The following is a 12644-nucleotide window of genomic DNA, read 5'->3' as shown; positions in this document are numbered from 1 at the left end:
CATGTTCCTTTCTAAACCTCAGTTTTTGCGGGAAAGTATTAGTACTTAACTCACATGGTTGTTTTAAGAATACTACCACATACAAAGTACTTGGAAGAGAGGCCACTTCTTATTAAGTCTTGATAAGTGGTGGTTGCTCATACTGTTGCTGTTGTTGTTATTCATAATAGAAATATGTGCAATAGAGGCCTCCAGAGCAGCAAGCATGCAGAGGGGCCCATGGCACAAAGGACCAGGGTGGTCAGAGGTGGTCTGTAGAAGGAGCACAGACTTGTGCTAGGTTGTTAAGGGAGGCTGCCCTGGCCCCAGACAAGCAGGAGGATGAAGGCTGCCGGGGTTCCCTGCACTGACACAGGAAACACCAGGGACCATTTGAAGAGCATGAGGTTAGTTTGCCCGGAGCCGAGGACAGATGGGCAGGGGACGTGAAATGCTGTTCTTCCCTGTTGCCCGTGAAGCCGGGTCTCTACAGAGGACTTGAGCCCAGCCAAGCTAACTCATGTGGCGTTAGCCCATGGAGAGCAGCTTTTTTTTATCAGTGAGAAGTAAATGAATCCCTCCTGTTGATTGCTCCTTTCAGTGGAAGGATGGCCGAGTTTATGGATCCATAGCAGTGACCGCTTAGGAAGGTTGGTTAGGAAATCTCAGCATTCGTTTGGTGTATATGGACTTGGGCCTCTGTAAGACTGAATTTCCCACTGCCAGCCAGTTCCACTGGGTAGGGCTTGGTGAGGAAAACCACAAGAGTCAAAACAACTGCATTCCATCACTGAGCCAGCTTGTCTCAGTCACCAGCTGTGTCTTTTACATTTCCATGCGGCAGCTACTGAGAGAGAATTAAGTTTAGGCCAATCAAATTAAGATCCCAGCTAAAGACCTTGTCCAACTAATTAAAAACACCTGACATGGATACCGCCTACTTAGGGTTCCTAAGCATTCGGTATTGTGGCTTCAAACATCTCTAGTGGGACCACAGCACCTGTGCTTACAGCTCTGATGTCCACCTAGAACTGGGTACTTCCAGGCAAAGCAGTCTCAGGAGCCGAAAGCTGCTCTGCCATTGTAACTAACTCTTTGCTCTGTTGCTATTGCTGGGACGCCTTCAAAAGTCGATTTGTTTTAATCTGTGGGAATGAGTCAGTATGGTTGGTCTTTTACAAAGAAATCTTTAGTGTTAAAGGTCTCTATTGCCTCCAAATGCAAAGTATTAATGTAGAATCTCAGAAAAGATAGTGTTTTAGTAAAGATTCTTGGAAAAGAGATTAATTTTTAAGGAATGAGTTGACAAGATTATCTTGTCTGGCAATGCTAAAATCTGCAGAGTGGGGGTAGCAACATGGAGACCCAGGAGAGAGTTGGAGTTTGAATCTGAACACCATCCTCTGACACAATTCCCTCTGTAGCAGGGCAGGTGCATCTTCTTTTCTAGTAAGGCCTTTAACTGATTGGATGAGGCCCACCATCCTTGTGGAGGGCAATCTGCTTCATCCTAAGTCTGCAGATTTAAATGTTAATCTTATCTAAAGATGTATCTCCACCAGAACATCTAGAATAACATTTAACCAAGTACCTGGGTATCTGGGTATTATGGCCTAGCCAAGTTGACACATAAAATTAACCATTATAGATAGTAAAAAGAGACCAGAATTTCTTTTAAAAATAATAGTAATGTGCTAAGTAAATAATAGAAGCTATAGTTAAAAGTGTTACTGCCTCATATTTATTGCTCTAAGAGTCAGCAACCTATGCTTGTGATATGCCAGATCTGGCCCACTGCCTGTTTTTATACATAAAGATTTATTAGCACACGGTCATACCCATTAATGTAACCATTGTCTATGGCTGTGTTTGCCCTGTAACAACAGAGTTGAGAAGTTGCAACAAAGGCCTGCAAAGCCAAAACTATTATCTGGCCAACCAGCTATATTTTGCCCCCCCATCCCTGCTGTGTTACCTTAACCATCCAGGTAGTGGGGTGATCGGATTGGTTCTAGTTCAACAATTACCAGTCGAGCAAAAACTATGGGAAGAGAATAGTACTGTTGCTCCAGGCGACACAGTCCCTGAAAGAAACCTGAACAAGTGTAAGAGCCAGGAATTGAAGAAGTGGAAGAGCAGATAAAGCTCTCACTGTGTGCCAGGCACTGTGCTTGATGTGTCATCTTATGTAATCTCCTGAAAGCACCGTGAAGTCAGCATTATATTTACCTTATTTTACAGGTAAGGACAGTTGGGGCTTAAAGGACCCAAGATCACAGAGGTTGTGGCAGAGTTAGGAGGGCTGGCTCCCAACCCTTCGCCTTAGCGTGGATCCTCCTGGAGTATCCACAGGCCTGGACACAACAGGCCTGGTGTAGAGTGGGCATTCAGTAACCACGGGGGGGCCTGTGGGCATGGGGCGTGTCAAGCACAGAACATTGATGCTTAGAGGTGAGGCTTTGCTCCAAAAACATGTTGGGCCAGGGACACACACTGACAAAGCAGGCCTGGACTCTCCACCACAGGGCCAAGTATTTATCCAGGTCATCCTGAGAATGGCATGAGCCTTGTCACACTGCCCCCCGACACAGAGCAGGGCTGCCAGCCCCCCACTGCACCTTCACGTGCGGCAGAGCGACCGCTCCCAGGAGAGCTCCTCTGTCAGCACCAGGGAAGATAGTGCAGTGATTAATGAGATGCTGGGTCTAGTCGGGAAGTCAATATTCAGCCTGAGCGCCTGACTTAGAGCCAAGTCCCTTCAGAGGCTTGTTAAGTATCAGTTCGTAAGGATGGGGAGGAGGACACACTCTAGGTCTTTACAGGTAATAGACCACCCACCCCAGTGTGCATGGGCGTAGGGCTGGAATGCAATCTCTAACCATTTGACCTTATCCAGCCCCTTCTCAGCAGGCACAATCAGCCCCCTGGCGTACCCCCCTATAACACACACACACACACACACACACACACACACTCAACTCACACACGCCTCAATTCCAAAGCCTCCCTCACACTCCTCAAAGCTGGCCTGATTACCAGCCCTGCTCTCCATGTTATGACGATGACACCCATCACCAGGGCTGGCCAAAGAAACTTCCTTTTTTGACAGCAGTTAGTTTAAAAAAAGAAAGAAAGTATAGGCCCAGGCTACGCTGCAGAGAAGAGCCTGGCCCTCCAGGCACCTTTGCTATTGGGCTGAGCAATGAAGACCAAAGGATGAGCAGCAGGTGACCCTGGATGGGAATCCCAAGCGCTGTTTGCTTCTCAGCACTGCAAAGCTGGCCACCACTTTTCCCAGAGGCGAGCCCATGCCCTGAAGAGGTACTCCCCTGCAGACACGGAGGTCATACTTCCCAGTTCCCCTGGAGAGTGCCACCCAGAAAGCCTGTTCTAGACCTCAGCCAGGTGACGCCCCTCCACCTCGGGAAGGGCTGCGGTTGGTGCGAGCTCACACCTTCCCTTCTCAGATTATGACGTGTGTTCCGAGGCGCCCTGTGAGCAGCAGTGCACAGATAACTTCGGCCGCGTGCTGTGCACGTGTTACCCGGGATACCGGTATGACCGCGACAGATACCGGAAGCGGGAGAAGCCCTACTGCCTCGGTGAGTTGGCCAAATGCACGTGATCCCCAGCTCCTGACATTGTGCCTCGTTCAGGGGGGCCTGCGCTGTGCAGGACACTCTGCATCAGCCGGGGTGGCTCTCGGCCGCCACTCGGGTCTTCCGTCCCTGCCCTTCCGTCCTGACCCTTGCCGCATGCCGTGTGCTGGCATCATCCTGGAGGGTCCCTCCATTACCAAAACAAACGCTGGCTGAGCAAATCTTCAGGGAGCTGGTTCCAAGCAGGGCCTCCTACCGAGTGAGGTGTAGGAGCAGGGCATGGGGCTATTATCAGAAGTGAACTAGGGTCTACGGCCATACCACCCTGAACGCGCCAGATTTCGTCTGATCTCAGAAAAGTGAACTAGGAAACTGTAAAACAGAACATAAGTGGGCAGAAACGTAAAAACCAAAATGAGAGGGAGCATCTTCTCAGATGAGGACTAGGAGGACAGGCTGGGACAGAGGAGTGTCCGGGTGGCAGACAGGTTGGGCGTGAGTCAGGGGGAGCTGAAGCTGGCCACCCGACTGCAGCTCGGGAAAATCAGCACCATCCCCGGTGTGTCCCCTGCCCCCTCCCTGTGCTCTCGGAGGTCCTGAGACAGGTTTATTGTCCCGTGGAGCCACAGGTTTCCAAGTGTGGTCCGTCACAGCTAACCTGTCTCAGAAACATCTGGGATTCTGTCTTTAAAAGAAAAAAAAAAAACTCCTGGCTTCACCTCCCGTCTCTGGTGGGGGCTTCAGAGACCTGCGTTTATACAAATGCCTTTAGAGCAGGGGTGTCAGACTCATTTTTACTGGGGGCCATATCAGCCTTGTGATTGCCTTCAAAGGACTGGATATAATTTCAACTCTATTACAATTAAGGAGTAGTTACATTTATACAGTCCTAAAATTATCTCAGCCCTTTGAAGGCAACCAAGAGGCTGATGTGGCCCCCAGTGAAAATGAGTTTGACACCCTTGCTCTAGGGACTCATGGGTACAGTCAAGGTTGAGGATCAGCTCAAGGTGAGCCGAGGAGGCTGGTGCACACACCCAAGTGGAAAACAAAGCAGCTGTGATGAGCAGGGGCTCAGAAAAGCACCATTTAAAAGAAGTTCCAGAAATGAGGTCTTCTGACCTCTCCCCAGGGGAAGATGCCCCATACTGACAAGGAGTGGGTCTGAGACCACCATGTTAACAGACTGGGGGTCCACAGCCTCGCCTACAGACAGCATGGTACTCCACTCTGCACCCCCGAGGTCCCAGGACAAGGGCTCTGTGCTGTGATACTCTGTCCTTTTCATTTGGGCATCGGCAAAACCAGCTTTCTGCTAAGGTCTCCTTCCTTTTCTATCTCCCCTGTCAACCTCCATCCTCCCTCCTCCGGACAGAGGCAGGTCCACGCTCAGGTGTAGGCCAAGGGCACATGGGGAGGCGGTCAGCCTGAGGAACGGCATGGGAGGCTCCAGCTGTGACATCTTTGTCTAAGGTGACATAGTATGTACCACCAGGGGGAAGCCCCAAGCGACCATGCTCCCCTGGGCACATCCAGGGCCTGCCACAGGCGGGCCCTGGGAGTAGTTGTCGGCACCTGGAAGTGAGGGCTGGGCACTCTCGGCCGCCACCTGTACACGGTCTGGGGCTGTGTCGTGTCCTCATCTAGGGAACAGGAACAGACTTGGGCTCCCTCCTCTCTTCCCGGTGGGAAACAGTTTTGTTTCCACCCCACTCAGTGGGGGGCACATCTGTGATGTGACCAGCTCACAGGGAGCCTCGCCGGTCACTTGTTTGATGGCCTCATGGCTCATTTCCACAGCTCACGAGGGGTCTGTTAGGGTCATTACAGAGGCTGAAATTTTGTGGGAAAATCTCTCTCCGTGAGACCCATTATGACTATTTTCTTTTAACCAAAGCGGCTTTTCCCAGGTCCCAACACATCTCTTCACTAGGAAGGAGCCCTTCCTAAGTGACCTTGGGTCACCACGTGCTATTTGGAGCGTTAAACCCTTGACACACTGGGGCCCTTGCAGAAAATCCTTTCTATAATGCTCCAAAGGGTGTCACCGAAGGGTATTTTTTTTCTCTCCCAAGAAGCCCTACGGGGAGAACTTTGAAGGCTACCAATGCCCAGGCAGTAGCCACCTGACTTGGACCCCCCTCGCCGATCTGTCTGTAACCACGGTGACCCTGCCTGAAGTCCTGTCTAGTCTTGCGTTTTCCCAGGCTTCTCTGGGAGAGGTGCGGCAAAGCCTGCTTGGCAGACGTTAACAGAGGGGCCACACCTCCTGTTGCCTGTGGTCTTGGAAGTGAACTCTTGGAAACTGAGTGTTGTCTGCATTTGGTTCACACCAGATATCGACGAGTGTGCCACCAGCAACGAGACACTGTGCGCACACATCTGTGTCAACACCCTGGGCAGCTACCGCTGTGAATGCCGGGAGGGCTACATCCAGGAGGACGACGGGAGGACCTGCGTCAAGGGAGACAAATACCCCAATGATACTGGTGGGTGGGGCAAGTAAAATTATTCCTTTAATTGGGTGGGTGGGTGGGTGGCTAGATGGGTGAGTGGATGGATGAGTGGGTCGGTGGGTGGATAGATAAGCACTAGGAAGGGGCATTTATATGAACAGTAGGTGGGGCCTGGGTAAGAGGAGGGAAGGTCAGAAGGTCAAGTCTCTGCCGAAGAGACCTGGTGAGGGCCATTCCTGTTGGCAGCAAGGGTTGCGCGCTTGTGAGTACTTGAGAAAGCCCTCCACCAAGAAGAGGCAGAGTGCTCGTGGGTAAATCAGTAGAACCAAGCCACGTGCTTTGACCAAACTAGGATGAGCAAAGAAGAGGCCAGAAACACTGTTCCCTCAGAGAACGTGGGCCCAATATGAATATGAAGCATTTCCATGTAAGGAAATTATCTACATCAGCACCGCTCACAGCCTCGTCCGTGGCCCTGTGTCTGCTGATGAACTGTTTGTGGTTTGGTTCACGACGGATAAAAACCGAAGTAGAGAAGAATGTTTAGAAATTTTTATTCCAATTTGACAGAGAAATTGTGTCTAAATCCAAAGATTCCTGCTGGTGTTTAATGCCTTATTTTTCTAGTAATTTGTTTTCATTGTATTTTGCAAACACAGTCACAATGAAGTGGAAAATTTTCTGAGGCTGGCCGGCCTTCACAGCGTTTGAGAGGCTGATTTACATTAGGTCGACCAGATTGCACGGAGCTGTCTGGTGGATGGATCGCTCGGGGATATGATCAGACCGCATATCGGGTTACTTATTTAAGTTTCAGAGGAAGAGGACGGGGCAGGGGAAGGGAGAACCCTCCTGCTCCTCTGTACCCAATGCTTACAAGGCCAAGCAGCTGTCATCTTCCAGAGCTCAGGGCCCAGGTCTCCTCTGTCACCCTTGGGAGGGGACAGTATCAGGGATCCTGTCAGTTGGGGGGCTCCATGGGCCTGGGCCATCTGTGGGTGGAGCCGGGAGCAAAGCTCAGGTACCAAGGAATTCAGGGAGAGGCCAGAACTGGGCACACAGGAGCTAGTTAGTGATTTGGGGGTGGAAGTGTAGCCCGAGATTCAGAAAGGGGCAGCAAACAGCTGGGGACCAGCTGCCTCACACCGGGAAAACTGCAAAGCAAAACGATGAGGAACAAATGGGTTGAGTTGTGAGGAAGCCACCCCGTACTGGAAGTAGAGGCCAAATACCTGTTCGGAACCAGCTCAGAATTGGGTGGTTTAGGACAGTGTGAATGAATCAGACGGCCCTGTGAAAACTATGGAAAGCCTGAAGCATGTGGGGCCCATGTGCCCCAAAGTACTTAAAATAGGGGTCAGTGGACAAAAGAAATGTTAGCAGGTTTTTCATGGTGCAGGAGGTGGGGGAGGGGCAGGATGTATGACTTAACTCTTAGACTATGTCCAACATGGAAATGAAGAATCTCATTGAAAAATGAGGTGCAGCCTTTTAGCCACTGAGAGACATATTAATGTGTGGGGCAACCAAAGAACTAGCAACCAGAGGCCTGGCCAGGCGGCTCAGCCTGTTGCTGCAGCATCCTATACACCAAAAGGTTGTGGGTTCAGTCCCCGGTCAGGGCACATACAAGAGGCAACCAACCAATGTTCCTCTCTTACTTGGATGTTTCTCTCTCTCCCCTTCCTCTCTTTTTAAAAACAATAAACATATCTTTGGGTGAGGATTAAAAAAAAAAAGAATTAGCAATAAGAGAGCAGCATTCTCATTTTTCACTTTGGAATTGGCTTTCCAGCGACGCTCTGAGCCAGGAAGCCTGTGGGCTGTCGGCCAGTGCACCCAGCACCTCTCTGGGTGTCTCTCTGCCTCAAATTTGCGTCCAGGTGAAATCCCATCTTCATGGGCCAGAAGGGCAGTGCTGAGCAACCCAGTCTAGCGTATGGCCATCAGATACAGTGACACCTCCTTACTGCTGAGTGTCAGTGAGGCAGGGGACAGTAGGGATCCCCAAATGAAAAGACCTCGTCCTGCCCCCGGGCAGTTCCCACCTGGTGCCCACAGACCCATCTCAACTAGCAGACACCATCTGCAGGGACTAGGTAGGGCTTTATCGGTGGAATTTACTGGTTCTTTGGTCTCCCGTGGCCTCCTCCCCTTACGATAATTCTTGGGTTCTACAACCACGTGCCTCTTTGGTCCCATCCATGGCCCAGCTGTGTGGTTCCCAGGGGATGACCCTGAGCAGTGACAAGGCAGCCTTGGTAGCGCTCACCGCCTGCCTCGTGCTGGGGCAGCGTGGGCCCACGGAAGGGCCCAGCCACTGGGCAGCAGCCCAGGAAGACCTCACTGCATCTCCAACATCAGCAGCCCGGGGTCCTCAGTCTGCCCTGAGACCAGACTCCTGTCTCCTTTCCTGAGACATGCATTGTACTTCGAAAACATTTCTCACTCACACAAAGTGCTTCTGTACAAGAGTTCGAGAGTTGCGTTGAAGAGGTGGCCAGTTTCAGTTCCATAGCTGAGAATTTGGTTAAAAAAAAAAAAGCACCTAAGCAGACATTATTATAAGGGATATATATTCGCAACTCTTCTTGTACCTTCTCCAGTGTTACTCTCATTCAAAGGCATGCTTTATCTCAACCACTTACGACAGCATTTCTCCACTTTGGGTTCAATGGAACCGCGGGGTCCTGGGTGTGGCTAAGCCTTTCTTCCATAGAAGCTTCTTCCTATAGAAGCATTTCCCCAAATATTCAGATATTTGGGGAGGAAGGTGTTACTGCGCCCACTTTTAAGGATTTATGATGTGAGTGCATTAAAGTCTGAGAGATGGCCATTTCTCAAAGAAAAAAATGTTAATTTTGATTAAATCTGCATTTCCCAAAATTGGTTCCTTAAGAAACACCTATAAACATCTCCCAGAGGAAAGTGTCCTAAAAATTAGAGTTTGGAAATGCTAAGTTATTAGCATCAAAACTCTGAGCTCTGGGGCTGAACATGGTAGGTCATCCGGTCGACCTTCGGGGAAGGATGTTTTCAGACACAGCCGCAAGGTCCAGTGGGAAGCCCTGCGCTGCAGACAGCCGAGCATCTGACGAACAAAACAGGACGAAACCCCTCCATGCTGCCATTCCAGAGACCAGATGTTCCTGTTTGCAGGGACCAGAAGGGGGCTGTCCTTCTGTGTAATCAGGAAGAACTGCCTGGTGGCTCTACTGCTGAACTCCACTGTAACAAAGTCATTGCACAGATTCGCCTTGGCCACCAATTCTCGCCCCCGCCCACCTGCCTCTAAATATAACAGCCTCAAATAATTTTCTAAAACACCACTGTCTGTTGTACCATCCTCCCCCACCACCAGCAGCAGCATTATAAGAGAACTCAGTATTTCATGTTTAGTAACTGGTCCCAGCGGATTTCACCACATACCCACAGAGGATTTAGCATTTGGTTTTAGTGTTGTGCTAAGGACAACATTCCAACACCAGTTACCAAGGAAATCAGGGAGTTATAGACTGAGAGGAATAAGTCATACACAAAATTATGACAAAGGGCAGGCACACTGTATGCCCTGAGTGTTAAAGTCATAACTCAAGTGATGGGCCACTGAGAAGGTGAGGCGCTGGCTTTGATGGCTTTGGCCACAAAAAAAAAAAATACAGTGCCCCAGATGTGTTTCTCTGATAGTGGTGATGCCCCAGAAAGTGCCTTGACTTTGAGGCAGGGGTGTCCAACCTGTGGCCCATGGACCACGTGAAGCCCAAGGTGGCTATGAATGTGGCCCAACACAAAATTATAAATTCACTTAAAACACTATGAGATTTTTTTGTTTTCATTAGTGTTTGTGTACCGAATGTGTGGCCAAGACAACTCTTCTTCTTCCAGTGTGGCCCAGAGACGCCAAAAGAATGGGCAACCCTGGAGGGGAGCTGGCGGCTGCTTTGCCACTAACCAGCCGAGCGTCGCTGGGTGGGTCTCTGGCCTCAGTTTCCTCCTCTGTAAACAAAAGGGACAAGGGGAGCACTGAAGACCTTTGTCCCCTTGCAAATACTTTTTTGCAATTTGGTGCAATATAGCTTAAGTAGGAATAATATAAGCCCTGCCAGCCCCATGAGTCCCTGTGCAGTCACTTCTTGTCCTTCATCTAAGCGAGTGCCAAGACTCCAAGATATGCCCAGCTGTACACCGAAACAGAGAACCTACTATATCTAAAAGATGAATAATCAACATTCGGCTGTTCAGCTCAGCAATAAGACAAGCGAGGGGCCAGACAAGCCCTGCATCTGGAACATCAGAGGCAGCTAAGTGGTTTCATGTGTTTTGGACTAATTAATAAGCCAAATATTTCATCACAGTTGATTTTTTGGATGGGGAAGTAATGATTATTATTAAGTAAAAATCTCCTTGTCCTATTTCTTTTAAAGTTTGTGTTGTCCAGTGCCTGTAACGTTACAGTCAGAGGGATTTAAAAGCACCGCCTCAGCTGTTTGTTCTGAGGGCGGGCGGGGAGCCGCAGGGGCCGCGGCGGAATGGCCTCTGGTGGCTGAAAGGTCACCCTGCACACAGGCCCGGCGACCCCTCTGGCTGGCTCGGTCACTTTGATTCTCTCCCTGAGAATCTGGGGCTGGAGCCGGTTCGGTCACTCCAGGGAGGCTGTGCAGCCCCCAATGAGGAGACAAATGAAGGGCTGTGGGCTCCATAGTAATTAGCTTACAGAGCTGTATTTTCCAACTTTTGTTTACTTTCCGATAAAGTGACTGTGACCCCCCAGTGTCACTTATCATAGTTCAAAGTGTCAGGGACAGCCAGGTGTTTCATGTAACTTTCAAGCTCCACTAATCCACAGATCGGTGGTTCTCAACCTGGGAGCTTTAAAACGTGCCGATACCATCATCCCCCTGCCCCCGCTGTGACTCCCAGATGGGTGGGGTGCAGCACAGTTGACCAGATTCTTAAAAGCCCCCCGCCTGGCTATCATGTGCCATCGGGGTTGAGAACTCTGGCCAGGGCACAAATCTGCACCCTCAGCTTTAAAAAACAAACATGCCTTGTTCGCTTCTGACCCTGCTCATGTGAAATATGTTGGGAACATTCTTTAGTTTTTCTAAGTTTACTAATTATTACTAATAGAGTATGTAAGGAATTCTATTTCTAATGCTTAGGATATATGCATAGCCCACCATCAGTAAAAATTAGAGCTATCTGCCCCCATGTGGCTGATTGATAATACTGCACCTTTCCAATCGGAAACAGTTGGAGTGATATGTTAAGTGATACCTCCCTCAACATGGTCATGGTTGTGGTCAGAGACACTCAATGGCTATATCAAGAGGACTGAAAACAAAGTCTAAGGTGTCTACCCAGATTTCTAAATGAATTATTAATGTAGCATAGCCAGGGTTATTTTAGCTCCTGTCGGACGATACTGTCGACAAACGGCAGCACAGAGGAGTCCCAGTTCTGGATGGACTGCAGCTGCCCATCTCCACACACGGCAATTTATCGTCACACCCTCTGAGAGCTCATTCCAAAGGAAACTCGTCTGTCGTTTTGCAGATGACTTTATTTCTTAAAAGATATGAACAACCGTGATCATGTTAACATCTATGGAGCATCTGTCAGGGATGAGGCACTGTTCTGGGAACCTGCAGGTGTCCTTGATGCCTCACAGCAATGCCAGGTGGTAAGTGCCATTCCCCTCTTTACATCGGAAAGGACGGATGCTCACAAAAGCTGTGACTTCCACCCTGGAAGGGGCTAAGTGAGGACATCAGGATTCAGTCTGGGTGGTCAGATTCCACCAGAGCCTGCATTCCTTGCTACTCTGTTCCTGTCCATGGAAGTCTCAGAAGTCTTGGGAACAAAGTTCACCTTGATCTCTGCTCTGATCATTTCACAAAGGGACAGAAAACAGACTAGGCATCCTCAGGTCAAAGGCCACTCAGCAGCGCCGCCTCCCTGGAGCAGAGAATGTGCTTCAGCGGCACTCAGAGGGCTCTGCTGGAACAGCGCACAGGCCCTCTCCGGGGTTTTGGGATTTTGGAGAACATTCGCCCATGCTGTTGTGATGCTGGTGCTGCTGCTGGTCCTGCTGCTGGTCTGGCGAGCACACCTGGCACCGCGGCCCTGGGGCCACCCTGGCAGATGGCTCTCGGGTATTGGGAACAGGACTCCCAGTGGCAGGCTCCCTGGCCCCCACAGTGCCCAGGTCACAGGCTGTAAGTGCCCAGCCTCAGCTCCCAGCACCCAGGGAGACCTAAGTCATCTTCCTTGTCTGTAAAGGAGATTGAACTAAAGATACATTAGTTCTAACACCCCATGATATAAACAAAATAGAGTCTAGAAGCTAATGAAAAGTTTTACTCTTACAAAATTTCAAATCGCCTTAATTACACCAACACTTGGAAAGTTCAACCAAGTACATAAAAGTAGAAGTGAAAGCCTGGTTTGTGATGGCCTGGCTCCGCCAGTCCGGTAAAAGGGAGGCCATTCGCAAATCATTGAACAGGTGTCCTCGTTTATTTGGCGTTTCCCGTACCTCACACAGGGCCCGGGAAGTATCAAATGCTCCAGAGATAGGATCGGAAGGAGAGATGGGTGGAGGAATGGG

The 12644-nt window shown here is 49.9% G+C and overlaps 1 protein-coding gene across 2 annotated transcripts in view; it reads left to right on the top strand.

Annotated features, from left to right (window-relative positions):
- The window catches only part of CCBE1 (collagen and calcium binding EGF domains 1), a 169934-nt gene that overhangs the window by 144655 nt on the left and 12635 nt on the right, over window positions 1–12644 (top strand). For both annotated transcript variants that reach the window (XM_037151972.2, XM_037151973.2), the window contains exons 4-5: window positions 3447–3581; window positions 5915–6067. In XM_037151972.2, coding sequence (XP_037007867.1) covers window positions 3447–3581; window positions 5915–6067 — 288 coding nt within the window. The remainder of the gene's footprint in view (window positions 1–3446; window positions 3582–5914; window positions 6068–12644) is intronic.

The sequence above is a fragment of the Artibeus jamaicensis genome, unplaced genomic scaffold, assembly GCF_021234435.1.
Source record: "Artibeus jamaicensis isolate MK-2021 breed Jamaican fruit bat unplaced genomic scaffold, CSHL_Jam_final contig_354, whole genome shotgun sequence".
Classification (NCBI taxonomy): Eukaryota; Metazoa; Chordata; class Mammalia; order Chiroptera; family Phyllostomidae; genus Artibeus; species Artibeus jamaicensis.
Note: the sequence above shows the minus strand (reverse complement) of the source record. Positions and strands in the feature narration are given on the sequence as shown.